The sequence below is a fragment of the Choloepus didactylus genome, chromosome 17, assembly GCF_015220235.1.
Source record: "Choloepus didactylus isolate mChoDid1 chromosome 17, mChoDid1.pri, whole genome shotgun sequence".
In the NCBI taxonomy this organism is placed as follows: domain Eukaryota; kingdom Metazoa; phylum Chordata; class Mammalia; order Pilosa; family Megalonychidae; genus Choloepus; species Choloepus didactylus.
The window spans coordinates 23,534,383-23,548,883 of record NC_051323.1 but is presented as its reverse complement, the minus strand read 5'-3'; the positions used below and the strand labels follow the sequence as shown (position 1 = coordinate 23,548,883).

Below are 14,501 nucleotides of genomic sequence, written 5' to 3'. Positions count from 1 at the left end.
CTGAGATCACACAAGAGTTCCCTTCCCGGATAGCACAAACTTGTTTGTCGCCATTTCTCACTGCTTTTCGCACGTATACATGATAGATATTACAAAATATGCTTTGGCTGTGGGTTGAGCGACAGGAGTATGTCATAGGAATTAGGCATATTTTAGGATAGGCCCTGCAAAAAACAAAAAACCTGCTTCAGGCCCCTAGCGGGTGCTTCTCAGGCAAGGGGGCGGAGCCTTGGGCCTGGTTGGCGGAGGCTGGGTCCTTCGAGGTACGCCTGCGCCGTGAAGCAGCACACGTGTTCCAAGCGGAACAGACTGCTGGGCCGGAGAGTCCTAGGGATGGAATCCAAGATGGAAGCACAGAGCGCTGGGGCCGACGATGGCTTCACTCAGGTCACCCGCAAGGGTGGCCAACGGGCGAAGAAACGGCAGGCTGAGGAGCTCTCCCGAGCAGGAGAGGGCGGGGACCCGGGACGCATGGATACGGAGGAGATCCGGCCAGCAAAGAGGCCTGTCTTCCCGCCCCTCTCTGGGGACGGGCTTCTGGTACTGGCGGGGATCTAGGGGCTCGGCGGGACCCGGGCCCAGAAGCCGATCAAGGCCGGTGGCCTCTGTGTGATGTTGAAGCTGCGAGGGCTTTTCTGGTGTGGGAACTCCTCCTAGATAATTGACTTTACTGAAGTTTAACTCGTTCGGTTAAAAGATTTTTGTGAACCATCTGTCATTTTACCTTCCCACCCTTCCAGGCCTCTACTGAGTTGTGTGTTCTTTCATTGTAGGGTGGGAAAGAAGAAACTAGGAAAATTCCAGTCCCAGCTAACAGATATACTCCACTAAAAGAAAACTGGATGAAGATTTTTACTCCTGTTGTAGAACATTTGGGACTTCAGATACGCTTTAATTTGAAATCCAGGAATGTAGAAATCAGGGTAAGGAGAATGTCAATTACTTCCAAATACACTAGGGTTTCTCCTATAGGGATCAAGGATGAATAGACTTTTATTAATGGGAATTATTTTGTTAAGTGGTTTTCTTCCAGTTTTCTAATATATCACGGTGAGTTTTAACTTCCCAAATGCCGTTAAAGCCTACATTCAAAACAAGCATTAATTGAATTTCCAAGTTGTATCTGAGACCATAATAAGATAGTGGCTTTGCCTGTGCATATGTTTTGTGTTGAATTGAGAAAGGGCTGAGGAAAGAGGTAAACAAAAACTATGCGAATAACATACATTGGTTTAAGCAGTAATTTGGTTACTGGATGCAGCAGTATAGTCACTATATATATTAATGTTATTCTTTTGGAAAAAATATATATCCTCTTGAGAATTAATGTAAACAAATTTATATTCGTTCTATGGTGTCAGTCCAGGAGTTAGGTATTTAAAATTGACTTTGGGCTTTTTTTTCTGAGCACCTGTTTTGTATCAGAATTGATGACCAAAATTATGTCTTCTTTTTTGAGGATTCTCATGTCATCATTATGATTGGTGTAGATTCATTTCTGTTAACAGACTATGATGAGGGAACAAAGCAGAGAGACATTCTAAATAGTTGATAAAGTTTAAAATGTCATAAAACTTGACAAAATCACTGTTCCTGTTGCCACTCTCAGGTTTTTATGGATTCGTGCTGAGACTCCTTGTTTTCTTATAAGTTTCCTTTGCTTTGTTGCTTTTGTCTCTTTTGCCTAAAATCCATACTCCACACCAGTGCCAGATTAATTTTCCCAGACCATGCTGCTTTTATTATGATACCTTGATATCTATTTGTCTGTAAAAGATAAAAATTAAGTTTTTAAAGGAACCTACTTTTCAAGTAATAGACTCCAGTCCCAAGTTGGTGTTACATTATTTCTGAACATTTCTATGCCCATAGCGCAGGGTGGCTTTGCTCTCTGAAGAAGGTTCTCTTCTCTATATCTCCTTGCAACTTCAGTTCCTGTCATCCCTTAGGGTCTAGCTCAAGTTCTTCCTCTTTTGTAATTGATCCATATTTCAGTTATTTCTTCAGTGCCTAACCTTTTGTTATGCTTAGTTGTCTAAAGCATCATCCATTGGGATTCCGCTAACATTTGTTGATACTGCTATATACCAAACACAGAGTGGTACCTTGACATTTTGACATGTACTACAACATTTGGTCCTTAGGACAGCCCAATAAAGTAAATGATAAATCCCCAACTCATAGATGTGAGGAAATTAAGTATCAAAGGAGTGGAGTATTTTGTCCAAAACCATCAAGTTAATGAGAGAATCTTGATGCTATTAGGAACCCCTCAGGATCTTCCACTTTGACCTCTTTATTTCACAAATGAGAAAACTTAAACTTAGAGTATCCACGGGACTTGCCCAAGGTCACATTTAGAATTGGAACTGGGATCTAGTTTTAAATGGGAAAGTCCAGAGTATTCTCCCTCTACACAATTCTCTATGGTTTAAATTTGTCTGATATGTATATGTGCTCTCCTTAACTAAATTATTAGTTGGTGAGGAAGAGTGGAAATAACAGTTTTAGAATCAGCTTGGTGTTTGACACTTTTTCATATACTAGTTTTCATATACTAGTTTCCTCAAATATAAAATGGGGTTTATAGCAGTTAACATGCAGGATTGTCCTGAAGATTAGAGTTAAAGTGTGTAAATCACATGTGCAGTGCCTGTCGTTTACAGTGCAAAGCATTTTTTTTTTATTAAATTCAGTTTTATTGAAATACATTCACACACCATACAATCATCCATGATATACAATCCACTGTCCACAGTATGATAATATAGTTATGCGTTCATCACCACAATCTATCTCTTAACATTTTCCTTACATCAGAAAGAACCAGAACAAGAATAAAAACTAAAAGTGAAAAAAAACACCCAAATCATCCCCCCATCCCACCCCATTTGTCCTTTAGTTTTTATCCCCATTCCTCCACTCATCCATACACTAGATAAAGGGGGTGTGATCCACAAGGTCTTCACAATCACACTGTCACCCCTTGTAATCTACATTATTATATAATTGTCTTCAGGAGTCCAGACTGCTGGGTTGGAGTTTGGTAGTTTCAGGTATTTACTTCTAGCTATTCCAATACATTAAAGCCTAAGAGGTGTTATCTATATAGTGCATAAGAATGTCCAGCAGAGTGACCTCTCGACTCCATTTGGAATCTCTCAGCCACTGAAACTATTTTGTCTCATTTTGCATCCCCCTTTTGGTCAAGAAGATACTCTCAGTCCCACGATGCCGGGTCCACATTCATCCCCGGGAGTCATACTCTGCATTGCCAGGGAGATTTACACCCCTGGGAGTCGGGTCCCACGTAGTGGGGAGGGCAGCGAGTTCACCTGTCGAGATGGCTCAGTTAGAGAGAGAGAGGGCCACATCTGAGCAACAAAGAGGTACTCAGGGGGAGACTCTTAGGCACCATTTTATACAACTTTAGACTCTCCTTTGTGGTAATGAGCTTCATAAGGGCAAATCCCATGCTCGAGGGCTCAGCACATCAAACCGCCAGTCCCAATGTTTGTGACAACATACGCTAGGGGATCAGCATCTCAAAGTTTAGAGATAGGCCTTACAATTCAGGGATAGAGTTAACTGCTGTAAGAGCTTACAATCTAGGGACTATTACAATTATTGTGTCCACGTCAGTGCAAAGCATTTTATGAATGATGACTATTGCTGTTGTTATTGAATAAACTCTGAGGGCTAGATCCCTGCTTAAACCATTCTTGGTTTCCCCTTGGTACCCAGCATACAAGCCATTAGGACTGGAGTTGTTGCTTTGAGAAACATCATATCAATAGTTGGTGAAGTCAGGCCATTATAGGACTCCTAGAGAAGATTGAATTGAGGGAGAAAGAAGAGAACCAGCTTGGGCATTGAAGGGAGGAGCAGTGGATGAAGGTCCTTTAGAATATGAGCGATTGGGCTGTGTCAGAAAATCTCACTGTTAATCCCAGAGTCAGAGCAGTTACAAAGTTAGGCGTTTGACAGTCTTTGGGTGGAACTACCTACCACTGGAGCTGGGGAGGTTTTGTTTTACAAATTAAAGACATTGCTTCTCCTTCCAAAAACTTGGGCCATGTTGAATATACTGGGGAGGCGTGGTGAGGAAGGAAATTATAGTAACAGGAAAGATCATTTCTAGTATTTTTGTTAGAATATTATCTATTATTAATCCCTAATTGCAGTTTTTACCTTTTTTTTTTTTTAAAAAACAGACTTGTAAAGAAACCAAGGATGTTAGTGCTCTGACAAAAGCAGCTGATTTTGTGAAAGCCTTTATTCTCGGATTTCAGGTGGAGGTGAGTGACTTCAAGACATCTAAAGTGGAGACTTGACAAATATTCTATATGAATGTTTCAGTGAATTTGGGCATTTTTAAAAGTTTGCATTTTCTAGCCCTACAGTTTGCAAATTTTAGTTTATGCTTTCCGCTTCACTCATTCTCAGGTATCTAAATGGAAAGGCCTTCACAGTATTTACTTTTATATTATAGGATGCACTTGCCCTCATCAGATTGGATGACCTCTTCCTAGAGTCTTTTGAAATTACAGATGGTGAGTTTATGGCAGTCTTTTCCTGGGAAATATGTGTTTTCTTATTGTTGAGTTGTGATTCTTGGTTTTCTGATAACATCAAATAAGGTGTATTGTTAGCCACTTGAAAAAAATCTAAATATTGTGTCATTTAGTAGGAAAATTTAATTAATGATTAAACTTGTTCTGTTAGAAGTGGATGAAGGCATGAAATGAATGTGCTCTTGAGATATTAATTTTCTTGTTTAGTTAAACCTTTAAAGGGAGACCACCTTTCGAGGGCAATAGGAAGAATTGCTGGCAAAGGAGGGAAAACCAAGTTTACCATAGAGAATGTAACCAGGACGCGGATAGTTTTGGCTGATTTGTAAGTATCCAGTCTTGAGAATATTTTCATAATTTATATTTAATCTTTCACTGGTTGAGAAAAGTCATTCAAGTTGTATATTATGTATAATATCACCACTAAATCTTTGCTAGCGTATGGTTCTGGATAAATAGATAGTCACCTAATTTAAAAACAGATTACATGAGTTGAGAAAATTTCATGAATTTTAGCTTTTTCCCTAAGTTAGCAATGAGGGAAATGTTTATAAAGTTACTATTAAAAGGAATTATGTTACAAAACTAGACCTAACACACATATGTAGACCAGTTCACCCATCAACAGCAGAATACACATTCTTCTCCAGTGCACATGGGTCATTCTTCAGGACAGACCGGGTGGCAATTCACAGGACAGGTCTCAATAATTTTAAAAATATTGAAATCATACCATGTGTCTTTTCCGAGAAGTCAATAACAGAGAAAGAACTGGAAAATTCACAATATGTGGAAAATTAAACAGCACATGCTTAAATTAGTGATCAAAGAAAAAATACAAAGGAAATAAGGAAACATCTTGAGGCAAAGGAAAACAAAAACAAAACATACCAAAACTTAGGGGATGCACCAAAGGCAGTGTTGAGAGGGAAATTTAAAGCTCTAAATGCTTAAATTAATAAAGATGAAAGATTTCAAATCACAACTGAAGGATCTGGAAAAAGAATAGCAGACTAAATTCAAAGTGAAGAAAAGGAAGGAAATAAAGGTTAGAGTGGAAATAAATGAAATAGACAATAAATAAACAATAGAACCAACAAAACTAAAAAATGGTTCTTTGAAAAGAACAATAAAATCAACAAACCTGTGGCTAAGACTTACAGAAAAAAAAGAGGATGAAAGTACCAAAATTTCAGAAATGAAAGGAGAAACATTACTACTGACCCTACAGAAATAAAAAGGATTATAAGAGGATACTATGAACAACTATACACCAATAAAACAGACTGGATGATGTGGACAAATTCCTAGAAACTTGGAATTTTCTACACTGCCTACACTAAACTGCCTACACTGATTCAAGAAGAAGTAGAACATCCCGGTAGACGAAACAAGTAGCGAGAATGAACCACTAATCAAAAACATCCCACCAAAGAAAAGTCCAAGACCAGATGGCTTCATCGGTGAATTTTACCAAACATTCCAAGAATTAACACCAATCTTGCTCAAACTCTTGCAGAAAATTAAAGAGAAGGGAACATTTCCTAACTCTTTTATGAGACCAACATTACTCTAATACCAAAGCCTGATAAAGATACCACAGGAAAGGGGGATGCAAAAGGAAACGAAATGAAGTTTCAGTGATAAGAGATTCCAAATGGAGTCAAGAGGTCACTCTGATGGACATTCTTATGCACTATATAGATAACCCTTTTTAGGTTTTAATGTATTGGAATAGCTAGAAATAAATACCTGAAACTATCAAACTCCTACCCAGTAGCCTTGACTTTTGAAGACAATTGTATAACAATGTAGCTTACAAGGGGTGACAGTGTGATTGTGAAAACCCTGTGGATTGTGCTCCCTTTATCCTGTGTATGGATGGATGAGTAGAAAAGTGGGGTCAAAAACTAAATGAAAAATTGGGTGGGATGGGGGGGATGATTTGGGTGTTCATTTTTACTTTTATTTTTTATTATTCTTTCGGTGTAGGGAAAATGTTTAAAAATAGATTGGGGTGATGAATGCATAACTATATGATGGTACTATGAACAGATGATTGTACACCATGGATGACATATATCTCAATAAAACTGAATTTAATTTAAAAAAAAAAAAGATACCACAAGAAGAGAAAATTACAGACCCATATCCTTCATTAATATAGATGCAGAAGTCAACAAAATACTAGCAAACTGAATCCAACAGTACATTAAAAGAATTATACACCATGATCAAGTGGGATTTATCTTAGATACGCAAGGATGATTCAATGTTAAGAAAGTCAGTATAACACACCACGTTAATAGAATGAAAGACAAAATCCACATGATCATTTCCATCAATGCAGAAAAGGCATTTGACAAAATTCAGCACTCTTTCTTGATAACACTCAGAAAACTAGGAATAGAAGAAAACTTCCTCAACATGACAAAGGACGTATATGAGAAATCCATAACTATCATCATACTCAATGGTGGAAGACTGAAGGCTTTCCCCCTAAGATCAGGAACAAGACAGGGATGCCCATTATTACCACTGTTAATTCAAAATTGTATTGGAAGTTCTAACCAGAGAAATTAGGTAAGAAAGAGAAATAAAAAACACCCAAATTGTAAAGGAAGAAGTAAAACCTTCCCTTGTAGAAGATCCTGAAAAATCCACAACAAAGCTACTAGATCTAGTAAACTCAGAAAAGTGGCAGAGTACACAAACACCAGTAGTGTTTATATATACTAGTAATGAACAATCTGAAGAGCAAATGAAGAAGAAAATTTCATTAATCATAGGAACTAAGGCGATCAAATATCTAGGAGTAAATTTAACCAAGGATGTAAAGGACTTGTACATGGAAAACTACACTACTGAAAGAAATCAAAGACCTAAATAAATGGAAGGACATTCTTTGTTCATGGATTGGAAGAATAAGTATTGTTAATGTCAGTTGTACCCAAAGTGACTTATAGATTCAGTGTACTCCCAATCAGAATATCTGTAATTAATTTTTTATTGAAATGGAAAAGCCAGTCATCAAATTTATACAGAAAGGTAATGGACCTCAAATAGCTAAAATCACCCTGAAAAAAAAAATGAAGTTGGAGGACTCTCACTTCCTGGTTTTAAAACTTATTACAAAGCTACAGCAATGAAAACAGCATGGTACTGGCACAAAGACAGACCAATGGAATTCAATTGAGAGTTCAAAAATTAACCTTACATCCATGGCCAGTTGATTTTCAACAATGGTGTCAAGTCCACTCAATGGGGAAAGAATAGTTTCTTCAAGAAATGGTGCTGGGAAAATTGGATATGCATATGTAAAAGAATGTAAGTGGACTACTTTGCACTATATACAAAAACTAACTCAAAAATGGATCAAAGACCTAAATACAAAACCAAAATTATAAAACTCCTAGAAGGAAACATAGGGAGGGGTCTTCAGGAATTTGTGTTAGGCATTGTTTCTGAGACTTTACACCTAAAGCACAAGCAACAAAAGAAAAAATAGTTAAATGGAACTTCATCAAAATGAAAAATTTGTGCATCAGAGGACTTCATCATGAAAGTAAAAAGACCACCTCAAAATGGGAAAAAATATTTGGACACCAGCTATCTGGTAAGGTTTAATATCCATACTATATGAAGAAATCCTACAACTCAACAACAAACAGCTCAATTTGAAAATGGGCAAAAGACTTGAATAGACATTTCTCAGAATAAGATAGACAAATGGCTAATAAGCACATCAGAAGGTGCTCGACATCACCTAGCCATTAGAGAAATGCAATGAGATACCTTTTCATACCCATTAAAATGACTGCTATTAAAAAAAATGGAAAATAACCAGTGTTGGAGAGCATGTGGAGAAATAGTAACACTCATTCAGTGTTGGCAGGAATATAAAATGGTGCAGCCACTGTGGAAAACAGTTGGCAATTCCTCACAAAATTAGAGAATTACCATATGATCCAGCAATCCCACTACTAGGTATATACCCAAAAGAACTGAAAGCAGGGACTTGAACAGATATTTGTACAGTGATCTTCACAGCAACATTAGTCACAATTGCCAAAAGGTGGAAGCAACCCAAGTGTCCATTGATAGATGAATGGGTTAACAAAATGTGGTACATAATGGAACATTGTTCACCCATTAACAGGAATGAAGTTCTGATACATTTTAAAACATGGATAAACCTTGAGGGCATGTTGAGTGAAATAAGTCAGACATAAAAGGACAAATATTGTATGATCTCACTTGTATGACAGAATATGCAAATTCATAAAGTCAAAAACTAAAATACCTGTTTTGAGGAACACAGGTGGGGTTAGGGAATGGGGAGTTAATGCCTAATTGGTCAGAGTTTCTGTTTGGGGTGATGGAAAAATTTTGGTAATGGATGGTGGTGATGGTGGCATAACATTGTGACTGCAATGAGCACCACTAAATGTGGTTAAAAGGGGAAATTTTAGGTTATATATATATGTTCACAGAATAAAAATTTAAAAAAACTATAAAACACAAAGTGAACGTAATGTAAACTTACAGACTATAGTTTATAGTATAATTATAATAATGTTGTTTTATCAGTTGTAACAAATGTCTGACACTAATGCAAAGTGCTAATACTAGGGAAAACTGCATGTGTGGGTGGGGTATATGGGAATGCTGTGCTTTCTGCATGATTTTCCTGTAAACCTGCAACTTCTGTAATTAAAAAAATTACAGATGAAGATGTAAATAGTATCTTGGGGAGTGAAGGTGTTTTAAAAGTCTGTGCGGCTTTCCTTTCTAAAAGAAATATAAAGGCTTTTGATAAAAGAAAGTTGAGTATTGCAGGTTGGGCAAAAACTAGAGAGCAATTAAATGTGAACATAAAATACGGGCTTAAAGTAAGAGTGCCAGAAGTGAAGCTCAGATTACCTGTGTCTGAGGTTGAAGCTGCTCTGTTGCCAGGTTTAATATCTTATTGGCAGTTGGCTCAGAGATTATATAATGTCATGAAATTGGGAAATGAGGCAGTTGATTGAGAGGAGGAGGTGTCTGCCTGCTACTGAATCCAGAAATAATTCCATTTTAAATCATCTCATCTTTGTTCTAAACTGTGAGGGGCTCATCATTGTATAGAATTTAGATTTTAGACTATTCTTTATACTTTAAAAAATGAAACCATATGTTGCTGACCCTCTTTACTTGAAACCAGGTTTTGTTATATTTTTAAATTTTTGATGGATTGTGCCTAGAATTAGAAATAGGTTAAGAAAATTGGAACCAGAAGAAAGCCTTTTGAACTCAAAATTTCAAAACTACAAAATTATAAAAATGTATACTACATTTTAAAAATATGATAGACTTACAAGCTTTTGTTAATTTAGAAGTCTAAAAATGTCAGTGATTTGCTGATTTAGTTAAGGTTAATTTGTAAGTTATAAGTTTATAATTTATAAATTTGTAAGTATATTTTTAATGTTAATTTAAAATTTAATAAACTAATTTTTTAACAGCATGAGGCATAATTTGCACACAATAAAAGTCACCTATTTTAAGTATGCAGTTCAGTGAGTTTTGGCAAATGTATGTAGTCCTGTAATCCCACCACCCCCGTGCTTTTCCCAGGCAGACACTGAGCTGCTTTCTGTCACTATGATTTTGCCTTTTTTAGAAATTCAAATAAATTGAAATTACACAGTATGTAGTTTTTTGTGTGTACAGCTTCTTTCAGTTAGCATGATTTTTTGAGTTCTATCCATTTTGTTGGGTGTTTCTGTAGTTCATTTTTTATTGCTGAGTACTGTCCTATTGTATGTATATATTGCATTTTTTTATCCATTCACCAGTTGGTGTGTCATGTCCAGTTTGGGGCTATTAAATAATGGTGCTATTGAATTTTTTTTTAAATTAAATTCAGTTTTACTGAGATACATTCACATACCATACAGTCATCCATGGTGTTCATCAACTGTTCAAAGTACCATCAATTTCTTTTAATTTTTTAAATTTTTTTATAGCACCATCAATTTTTAAATATTTTGTATTCTTACAAATTCAGTTACAGACTACTTGAAATTAAAGAAATGTGCCATCTTGTAGTTTTTGCAATAAATAACCTAATTGGAAATCCACCTGGTCAGTAATTTATATTCATTATGGTATAATCATAAGATGTACTATTATACAGCTATAAATATTGGTTTTGGCAAGTTACTAATGACTTGGAAAGACGCAGTATAAGGTGAACAAACTATAAAATTAAAAACAGTTTTAAGTATACCAGATGGGAAATAATGTTACCTATATGTCCTGTGACCTACGTTCCTTTCTACTGAGAGGCCAGGGAATTGGAATTATCATCTGTGTGGATATTGAGATTACCAAGACTTATTATGGAGTAGAAAGAGAAAGTCAGTCAGCGAGGAGCAAAAGACTTCGCAGGCCCTGTGGGACATGGTTTGGGGATTAAAAGCCAACCACCCCTTGAGAGGAGAGCTGGGTTTTAGTTAAAGCAAGAAGATGAAGAAGGGACAGTTAACAGAAGTTGAAGATTTAGAGGATTTAGTTCAGTTGATTGTGTTGTAAAGGGCCCAGTGAAAGCATTTTGGAAAATGGGGTCAGAAAAGGTAAAACTCTATTGTTGGTTTTGAGTCATTTAGTAAGGAATATCTCTTAAAAGGGTCTGGAGATTCTCAGAGTAATGAAGAAATTACATAATCTTTAAAAAGTTTTGCCATTGAAACCCACATATATTTTAATTAAGTACCTATTTTAATGAAGTACAATATTCCTTGCATTTCTGGGTATTCAGTAATTCCAGCTCTGAGAGTGTGTGATCATAGGCAGGTTATTAAATTTCTTTGTAAGCTTCATCTGTAAAGTGGAATAAGGTCTAGCTAATAAAGACAATGTGAAAATTAAATGAGAACGGGTAGTTTAATCCCTAAAATACAGAAAGCACTTACTGGAGGGTATTCGTTCCTGAAAATCTTACGAGTTTCTTAGTTCTTATTTTTGTCTTCTCTAATTTTTTTTTTTTTTTTTTGAGATATATTCACACCTCATAAAATTCACCCTTTAAAAGTGGTTTCTCATATACTCAGAGTTGTGTACCATCAACAGTATCTAGTTCCAGAACATTTCCATTACCCCAAATAGAAACCCCATACATGTTATTCATCATTCTCAATTTCCCCTGTCCCTGCCCCCCTGGTAACCACTAACCTACTTTCTATCTCAAGATTCTGAACATTTCATATAGATGGAGTCTAACAATAGGTGGCCTTTTGTGTCTGGCTTCTTTCACTTAACTGTTTTTAAGGTACATCCATGTTATAGCATGGATCAGTATTTCATTCCTTTTTGTGGCTGAATAATATTCCATTGTATGGTTATACCACATTTTTTTGTTTATCCATTCATCACCTGATGGACACTAGGTTGTTTCCACTTTTTGGCTATTATGAATAATGCTGTTGAGAACCCATTCATGAAATTCTTGTAGATATATGCTCTCATTTTTCTTGTGTATATCTCTAGGAATGGAATTACCTAGTCACATATATGGTAACTGTTAACAGCTTGAGGAACTGCCAGACTGTTAGAGCAGCACCTTTAACCCACAATGGATGAAGGTTCCATTTAACATGCAAAAAACACATTGTTGTTAAAAATTACCAAGTGTAGATAAGCTTAAAGAGAAAAATAAGCAATATAATCCTATAATCCAGAGGTAACCAATATTAATTTTTGGTATAAATCTATTTCTAGGATTTGTTTTCTTCCTAATGTTTCAGGGAACAAATATCATAATGTTTTACTTATTTCTGGAGATGTTTTTTTTTTTTGTTTTTTTTTTTAAATAAAAGTGGGGCCTCATGCCCCTTGAGTTTTCTCATTTCTGTGGAGGCTGTGGTCCGCAGAAACCAAGGCCCTGGTAATGATCAGATTTCCCTGTTAACAACTCAAGAGGCAAAAGGATGGTGCTGTGCTGCCTCGGCAGTAGTCACACAAAGATCTCTGAAGCTGACCCAGCCAGTATTCATTGGGTATTCGCTATTCCTCAGGGCAGTAGCAAATGGAAAGAGTAGGACAGTGCTGCCTTCATTTAGGAGTCTGTATCGATCATGAGTCCTGAATTACAGGCTAAAGAAATGATTTTTAGTTGCTAAGTTGTCTCACTTTATCTCTTTCAGGAAAGTTCACATCCTTGGCTCTTTCCAGAATATCAAGATGGCAAGAACTGCCATTTGCAACCTTATCCTGGGTAATAGTTTTCTTTGGTGTTTTCTTTGAGAAGAAAAGACTAGGGAATTAGCAACTCAAACTCCAAGTGCAAATCAATTTAGACTAAGGGTCATGTTAAAGAGAACAAGTTGGAAACCTTGCGGATTGACAGATGTGTGCCTAGAGAAAAAAGGAATATTTTTGTTTAGATCCGGTCTCCTGGAGAAGAGAAGGGTTTATTAGGTAATAGTGCTTAAGTCTTTGCTGCTTTCCCAATGAAGCATATACAGAAACGCCATTCCAGAATAGCAAGGAATATCATGTTTTAGGTCTAACAAAAAGGGAGCTGCTGTACAGCTTCAGTTGGCTCACATTTACCCCATTTATTTTCACAATTGAGCAGCAAAGTACCTTCTGATAAATTACAAGATCGCAGCAGCTTACTCAGAAACACCTAGGATTCTCCTTTCATGCTCAGGTCTAACTGACTGGTTTCTTTTTAAAATATTTTGACAACTTAGTGCCTTTGACTTTTAGAAATTTAAATTATTATTATTATTTTTGAGAATATTTGAGTATGAGTTCCTTTAAGCTTCTTTTGGTGATTTAAGATAGAACCAAGGGAAAAATGTTCCTGTTCTTTTTTAGGGTTACAGTCTAATTTCCACTAATTTCTATACATGTGAGTAATTTGTAAATAGAGGTTAGCTTTCTTTTCTTTCTCTCTCTGCAGGAAATCCTCCATCAAAGGTTTATGGCAATATTCGAGCTGTGGCTAGCAGAGCAGCAGATCGATTCTGATTTCAAATCAGAGACTTTGTCTTGTCTTTGGACTCTAATGAAAAAAGACCTTACTTTCTACAAATGTTCACAAGAAACCAAGGGAAGGATTTTTCAGTCATTTTAGCCTTGGTCCTTTCTTCCATTCGCAGCCAGAAGCATGAACACAAAGTTTGATAAGTACCTTTCAGGATAATTTAAACACCAAAATTTAATACATTATTATTATAAACATTGTCATATTTTCATTTTATATCACATATGTAGCAGATTTGCATTGTTTATAGTTCTCATTTGGAGGGGAACTTCTTGCTTAAATAGTTCTGAATTTACAGGTTTTTTAATTTATAACTTTATAACTTTATAAGTTTATAAGCATTTTTTCCCTATGGATTATAATTAAAAGACTTATCTCAGAAAACCTCTCTATGAATCATTTCCTTAATAATGGGGATAATATTTGAATATGTTAGAATCTGGTCATTAGCAGTTTGGGCTATACTGTGTGACCCAAGACAGGCTAATCTTTGTACCTGTTTTGCAGTTTTTAAAATTAAAAACCTGTGCCAGAAGGTTAACGTGGGGAAAGTTATTTTTAAAATAAGTGTTTAATGAAAGTAGACATTACCAATGTTGGTTATTTCTTCTAAATAAAGGGAAATAGGGTTTTCCTCCTAAGAAAACTGTTCTCCAAGTGCAAGAGATTCTTTTAACTAATGTCTACATACTTAAGTATTATTTTGATTCATCTCACACAATTCTAACATGGAAGGAACACACCTCATTAAACGTGATATGATCTTGCATTGTTATACATTTCTAAAACCGTGTCCAAAACTTTTTAACTTTAATGATGGACTATTAGAAAGTTCATGTAAGAAACAAAGTCTTAATGCTAAGCTTCTGTTTCCTTTATTATATCAGTTATAT

General features: G+C 36.0%; 1 protein-coding gene across 1 annotated transcript; it reads left to right on the top strand.

The window, feature by feature from the left end:
* The first annotated feature begins 285 nt into the window (after positions 1 to 285).
* PNO1 (partner of NOB1 homolog) lies at positions 286 to 14,144 on the top strand. Its single transcript, XM_037807306.1, has 7 exons — positions 286 to 540; positions 774 to 923; positions 4,215 to 4,298; positions 4,493 to 4,553; positions 4,782 to 4,899; positions 12,761 to 12,831; positions 13,525 to 14,144. Exons 1-7 carry the CDS (start codon positions 334 to 336, stop codon positions 13,590 to 13,592), a joined length of 759 nt encoding a protein of 252 aa, XP_037663234.1. The 5' UTR covers positions 286 to 333; the 3' UTR covers positions 13,593 to 14,144.
* The last annotated feature ends 357 nt before the right edge of the window (positions 14,145 to 14,501 follow it).